We start from the raw sequence: 7,227 nt of genomic DNA on the forward strand, positions 1-7,227 counted from the left end.
GAGGATGTCTCCTACAACCTCTAAACCCTAGACTTCACTCCTTCTAACATATGCTCTCTTAGCTGCTTCCTTTCTGTCTTCTTAGCTTCCTCTGGTGCGCTATCTCTAACTCTATGCTTTATTTTCGCCAACTTCAATGTTTTAAAGGCTCTTGGACCTTTCAGCTTTCGAAGGCTCGCTAAGCGAGAGTAAGTGAATTTTGGCTTAGCGAGACTGGTCACGCTAAGTGTGAGAAGAGACAACGAACCCGCTGGGCGGGCTGGCTGGGCGCTGGGCGAGCACATCTCTGACTGATCTTCTTCTAGGGTTTTTCAACCCACTAAGTGAGTTGTATGCCTCGCTAAGCGAATGCCACTCACTGAGCAGATCTGCCTCGCTGAGCGAGTCATCAACTACTTGAACCATCTCTTCTTTGGCTTGAAACTGAGTTGGATTCAACATTAATTCACAAAATGGAAGTATCTACTCTATAAAATCACACTAAATAGAAAGATATGTACAATTCCTACAAAAAGAACCATAAATTGGAGGTAACACGCTATTTCCTTGCAAATATTCAATATAAAAATACTCATGAATAGCAACTAACAAACTCCCCCAAATTTACAGTTTCATTTGTCCTCAAGCAAAGAAATAACCATTTACTTGTCCTCAAGTGACAGAATTCACAGTGGTTAACCAAAAAATATGTTTGTTTCAAAATATTCAATCGCATGAACAGAGGTAATTAGAAATACTTCAACCAACAACCCTTCATAAAGATACACAATGTTTCAAAGATATGAACATGTTCATTAAGCAGCACAACTGAAATAAGCTAGCAAGCAAGACAAGTATTAAGGAAGGTTCATCAAGCTTAATCCTCATGACCACTGTTTCTCTCAAAAGCACAAGTGTTTAAGGTAATTCTTCAAATCAACAACCAACATAAGTCTTAACGTTTGCAGTTCATCTCATGTCAAACAATCACAAACACACAAATTGAATCTGAAGGACTTTCTTGGCTTGTAATGAGGCCGGGCTACAAACAATTCATGGTTTTTCTAGGATGCCAAACTTAGGTTCTAGGGGAGCATTCATCCTTAGATCACCTTTTCCTTTTAATTCCCAGCTTCTATTGATATGCCACAATCATATAAGACACTTAGCTTAAGCAACAACGCACACAAAGCTTCACTTATTCTTGAAATTTTCATTTTCTTCTTTCTTTTTTTTATTTTAGCAGTTTATGATTACTGCTTCTTTAAACAATTTTATGTGGTTGTTGCTTTCCTTACCACAATCAAAATCACCCAATACACTCCCCCAAATTTGGAACAAATTTGCTTTGAACCACAATGCTCTCCTACAACCTAAAGAAAGGTAGACGAAGATTATAATTTCAATCAGGCTTAGGGTTCAACTTATTCAATCAAATTTAAGCTCAAAATGGGTGCAGAGGTTTCATCATTCATGAACAGGGTAAGGCTATTTGGCTAAGTGGCTAAATCAATCAATGATGGCCTTTATCATTTCCAAATCATGCATTCATTCAGTATTCAGAGATTCATGCAAAAATTGGTACTTGATGCTAGTCGTTATCTCACAATTTAAGTTCACACATCTCACCGGGTTATAGCCAATGATTACCTTCACTATTTACCTGTCAAGCAAACTAACATTTTCACTTACGCCCCTAATTCATGTTCTTTCTCTTCTAACTACCACACACTTATTCAAGGCATGTGATCTATTGTCGCAATTCACTCAGTTCACGCAATCAATCAAATTCAAACCAATTCAACAAACACCAATAATTTAAACCAAACATGTTTTAAAAAAAAATCAAACCACTATGCATAAAGTTAAAAAAAAACTATAAATTGTTCAAAAAGATGTATAATTATGCTAAATAAGTAAATAAACCAAAACTAAAACTAGAATTTAAAAATTGAATCTAAATAACAGAAATATAAATAAGTGTCCTATCATCAATCCTCTTGTGCCAGTGTTGGATCATCCTGAGGTGTGGAGAGGGCGTCGGAATAGAATCCTGTGTTGATGTGGGCCAGGGGTCCCAGGTGCCCCATGCTGCTGCCATGTCTGCGGCATAATTGGTGTCTGTAGCACCGTCTCCCTCCTCAGTGGCCTCCAAAGGCGTGGTGGCAGGAGTAACCTCTGGAGTCTCCTCCGATGTCGCCTCCGACTCTGGCTGTGGCTCTTGGGTTGTAGGAGCCTCACCTCCCCCTGCAGGAGAAGGCTGGACTCCTGGCCAGGGAACCTGGGCCATGAAATCCTCCATGCTGATGATGGGCCGATGCTGAGCCAAATTGTGAATGCTCTGCATCACTAGGAATAAGCCATGGTGAAGGCTCTGCAACATCGGCACCAGGACGTCTAAGCTTTGAGCGGAGGGGCCGGAGGGTGCTGTGAGTGCTGGAGGTGTAGGAACAAGAGCTGGTGGTGGAGCTGGTGCTGAAGTAGAAGCTGGAGCAGAGGTAGAAGTATAAGAGGGTCCCCGAGCCCGAGTCTTGCAGGTCCCCGGAAAGGTGATCGTGGGATCATCCGGTTTCCAACAGTTTTTCCTGATGTATGCCAAATTAATGGCGGGGCTCAGAGACTCGAAAGTAAGGGAGTTGGATACTACTCCTCTGGCTATGCACAAAGCAATGATGAGTGCAGGAAAACCTAGCCGAGAGGAGTTGGGCTGGGCCATCTAGGAGATCTGACCAAAAATAAATGAGCCCACATCCATATCCATCTTCATCACCAACCCATACACTAACCTTGCCCTGTCCATATTAAGATCGGACGTATGAGAGGTAGGGGCGAGGTTAGAATAAGACAAGACGGTCCAAGTCTGTGCCAATGTAGTGAGATCCTTCCTCAGGAGCTTCCAGGGAGCCCCTTCAGCATTCAGAACAAAATCGCCCCCTAGGATACATAGTCTGGCGGCGAGCTCCTGAGGGTTTGGGTGCATGTGGCAGAACCTGGAGTAGGCTGAGTATCACTCCCCTGGCTCTAGAACCACCGAGGTCTCCAAAAATGCGTTGAGGGTCTCACCATTAAACTTTATAAGCTTGCCCTGCACTCTGACCTGCCTGGGGGACCTATCCTCTAGGTCATACAAATTTGCATAAAATTCCTTGACCAGGGCCACATCTATGTGACCATCAGGCTGCCTAATCAAGGCTTTATGCCACCGCCTCCTCTCGAGCTCCTTGCGGAACTCGTCATACTGCATGACATATAGATCAACATTCCTCTCTAGGAGGATGTTTCTGGCGTGTACGTTTTGCTCGTACCTCTCCCAAGCAACCTCGGAAACAAATCTTGTGGTGTCATAAGGTTCTTGAGGTCGAGAGGTGGATGATTTCCTCTTTCTGGAGGTCATCTGCATCAAAAGAATCACAGGAAAAGAAATTAGGCAGGTTTTATTGAAGACTAAAAATAGAAAAATAAAACAGGAAAAGGACTGGGCGCTTAGCGTGCCTTTTGAAAATAACATGATACGCTTAGCGCGCAAGGCGTGCTTAGCGCGACTACTAAAAAATAAAGACTCTGGCTAAGCGAGACACCCTCGCTTAGCTGAAACAACACAATGGTTAAGCGAGCATGGCTCGCTAAGCCTTATTCTCAAACACAAAGCTAATTGCACTTAGCCAGCATGACTCGCTTAGCATGACACACTACACAGGCTTAGCGCCAGTGGGTGCTTAGCCTGACTTGACCACTAGAACATAAATGTCTTAGCAAGCATGCTCGCTAAGCCTTATTCAAAAACAGAGAAGAAATTGCGCTTTGCGAGCATGGCTTGCTTAGCGCATAAACAAAATTTAGCAAAACTAAATTGCCTTGGGCTTAGCGAGACAGACTCGCTTAGCCCAGGCTTATTCAAACTTCAGAGGCAGGGTGGCTTAGCGAGCATGGCTCGCTTAGCCACAATCAGAATACCAACAACCTCTATGACTTAGACCTAACTAAACTGACTCGCTAAGCGCAGCATGCCGGCTTAGCGAGTTCATATGAACTCTGAAATTAAAAACTTGAAATTTAATTGATCGCTAAGCCGTAGTGTAGTGGCTTAGCGAGTTCATACATATATGCATAAATTTAAATAGAAACGATGAACGCACTTAACGGGTTATGTCCCGCTTAGCGTATTCATCTGAAAACCCAGAAATTCATCCAAAATGGATGAACTCGCTTAGTGAGCAGGCTCGCTTAGCGAGTACATCAAAATTTCCAGAAAAAAAATTAGGGCTTCAAAGCCTCAACTCCCTAGCCACTTTCAGGCATAGGAAATCTAAGCAAAAACCATCAAATGAACCTACATTATACACTAAACTAAAGCCCTAACAACATACAATCAAACAACTGACTACTCAACAGCAACAGCAACAGAAAATAAAAAATCATAGAGAAAGTAAAGTGTCTTCTACCCTAGGGTTCAAAAACAAAATTAAAATGACAATGGAGTAGAGAGCTTACTTGGATTGTAGAGAAAAGTGAGCAAGATGAAAGCAAGGTGCAGAAAGGGAGTATGAGTATGGTGCAGGAATGCCAATGATTGCACGAAGTAAAAGTAAGGAGGTTATATGATTGTGCAAAAGTAACTGCCTAAGGCAATTATGTTTTATTTTTGGTAGTTTCGATTGGCTCACTTAGAGCGAGTGACTCGCTAAGCGAGCACTCAGTGACATTTGAATTTTCAGGATTTAAACTCATGCGCTTAGTAGGACAAGCTCGCTTAGCCCTATTCGAAAATTAGAAAACCCGAGAAGGTTTTGGGCTCAACGCACAGGTGTGTGCTTAGCGAGTTATGCAGCTCTGATTGGTCTGCAACTTTCGCTAAGCGGGACATGGCCGACTTAGCGGATTAAATGCCTTAAGATGCAGTAGTGGGGTCACACTTAGCAAGATGGCCTCGCTTAGTGCTATGCCATTCCAGAGCGATTTTTGGGCTTAGCGGGTATGGCTCACTTAGCCCAATTGACATGGGGTCTAGGTAAAGAGTGATTTGCATTAGCACATAGATGCGCTTAGCGAGACGCTATAGCATGCTTAGCGAGCTGGCTCGCTTAGCCCTATTCCATTAAATGCAATTCCAGAGAGGTTTTTGGGCTTAGCGAGACCCCTTCAGCCAAAGGTTGGGGGTTGGCACGCTTAACGAGTTATGCTACTCACTCAACGCATAAGGCATGTCTCGCTTAGTGCATGAGGTGCACTAAGCAAGTGGATGACTGAAATTTTTTTCTAAGTTCTTCCCTCATCCATTGCTTCAGAGAAGCTTTTGGCCAACCCCTCTATCAAACAAAATATGCTGAAATTTTACTCTAGCAATCACAAATAAATTAAAACCTAGCTATATGCAATAGTGAACAGAAAATAACGATTGAGAAAATAAAGAAAAAGTTGGGTTGCCTCCCAGTAAGCACTTCTTTAACGTCACTAGCTTGACGTATGGTACCTCTAAGGGTCCTGTGCAATCTTAGCTCTGGTCATCTGAGCTATCTCATTCTCATTCTCCTCCACCTTGGAACAGACATTGTGGTCAATTGAGGGCTTTGTTGCATCAAACAAATCAAATGTGATCTTCTGGTCATGAACACTCATTTCAAGATTACCTTTCCCCATATCAACCACACAATTGGTTGTTAACATGAAGGGACGACCTAAAATCAATGGGATTTCAACGTCCTCTTCAATGTCCATGATCACGAAATCTGCAGGGAAAGTAAATTGACGCACTTTGATCAACACGTCTTCCACTACACCATATGGCCTTGTAATTGAGCGATCCGCCAGCTACAATGTCATTCTTGTTGGCATGATTTCCAACTCTCCAATCCTTTTGCACATGGATAGAGGCATCAAGTTAATGCTGGCCCCTAAGTCAATAAGGGATTTTCCAACTGACACAACACCAATTAAGCAAGGGATTGTGACACTCCTTGGATCTTTGTATTTTGGTGGAAGAATTCTCTGGATAACAGCACTGCAATTTCCCTCCACCACAATATTATCACTGTGGATATATTTTCCCTTCTTGGTCAGCAGATCCTTGAGAAACTTGGAGTAGAGTGACATTTGTTGCAAGGCTTCTCCAAATGGGATAGTTATCTCCAATTTCTTGAAGATATCAAGGAAACGAGTAAAGTGTCGTTCCTTGTCCTTCTTAGACAGCACCAAGGGATATGGTGCTTCCTTTCCTATACATGGAACAACCTCCTTCTTCTTTTCTCTAGTCAACTCACTCTATCTTTTTCTCTTCCTCATTTTCTCTCTTTTTTCATTTTCTCATTTTCTTCTTCTTTTTCTTCACTTATTTTTTTCTCCCTCATCCGATCTTCCTCATTTTCTTTTTCTCCCTCAGCTTCTAACTCCTTTTCCTCACTAGTCCTACTCTCATATTCCACCATGGTCTCCCTCTTGCTTCTAGTCATGACAACCTTACATTCTTCTTTGGGATTTTTCTCTATATTAGCTCCAAAACCTCCAAAAGAATTCTCAACTATTTGCTTAGCTAGTTGTCCCACTTGGATCTCCAAGTTCTTGAGGGCTGACTCAGTGCTCTTATGGTTGGACATTGAAACTTGCATGAACTGAGCCAAAGTCTCTTCCAGCTTGGTGGTCCTTTTGTACAAGCTAGGCCCCTGATTCTGAGGTTCGTTGGATGATCCTTCTTGGTATTTATTGAACTGATTCCCTGGATGAGACCTCCATCCTTGCTCCTAATTTGGATTGAAATTTTCTCCCTGCTGGTAACCTGAAAAACCGCCTGCATGGAATCCTTGTCTATTTTTATTCCCCATGTAATTCACTTCCTTTGTAGCATCATATATGGGTATGCAACAACCAGATTCATGCACTCCTCCATATATACTGCAACCTCTGACCTGCATGACTGCTGAATGGGAAGGTTGAGCCGCTTGTAACTGTGTTGGCAGCTTGCTAAGTGTCTCTATGAGTGATTCTAGCTACTTAGCTAGCAGCTTGTTTTGTGCCAACAGTGCATCTTGTGAAGAAAGCTCTAACAGGCTTCTTTTGGTGGGAACATAAGTTCTATCACGCAAAATAGCATGATCGCTAGCAGCCATATTCTCAATAAGTTCCATTGCTTCTTCAAGGGTCTTCAACTTAATCTTTCCTCCAGTAGAAGCATCCAATAATTGCTTGGATAACGGTCTCAAACCATCAATGAAAATGTTCAACTGAATGGACTCGGAGAATCCATGAGTTGGTATC

General features: G+C 42.5%; 1 protein-coding gene across 1 annotated transcript; it reads right to left on the minus strand.

Annotated features, from left to right (window-relative positions):
- Window positions 1–5,787: 5,787 nt before the first annotated feature.
- LOC114405012 lies at window positions 5,788–6,569 on the minus strand. Its single transcript, XM_028367712.1, has 2 exons — window positions 6,377–6,569; window positions 5,788–6,191 (listed from the first exon to the last, which is right to left on the minus strand). The coding sequence occupies exons 1-2, from the start codon at window positions 6,567–6,569 to the stop codon at window positions 5,788–5,790; spliced, it is 597 nt and encodes a 198-aa protein (XP_028223513.1).
- Window positions 6,570–7,227: the final 658 nt, after the last annotated feature.

The sequence above is a fragment of the Glycine soja genome, chromosome 3 (genome assembly GCF_004193775.1).
Source record: "Glycine soja cultivar W05 chromosome 3, ASM419377v2, whole genome shotgun sequence".
In the NCBI taxonomy this organism is placed as follows: domain Eukaryota; kingdom Viridiplantae; phylum Streptophyta; class Magnoliopsida; order Fabales; family Fabaceae; genus Glycine; species Glycine soja.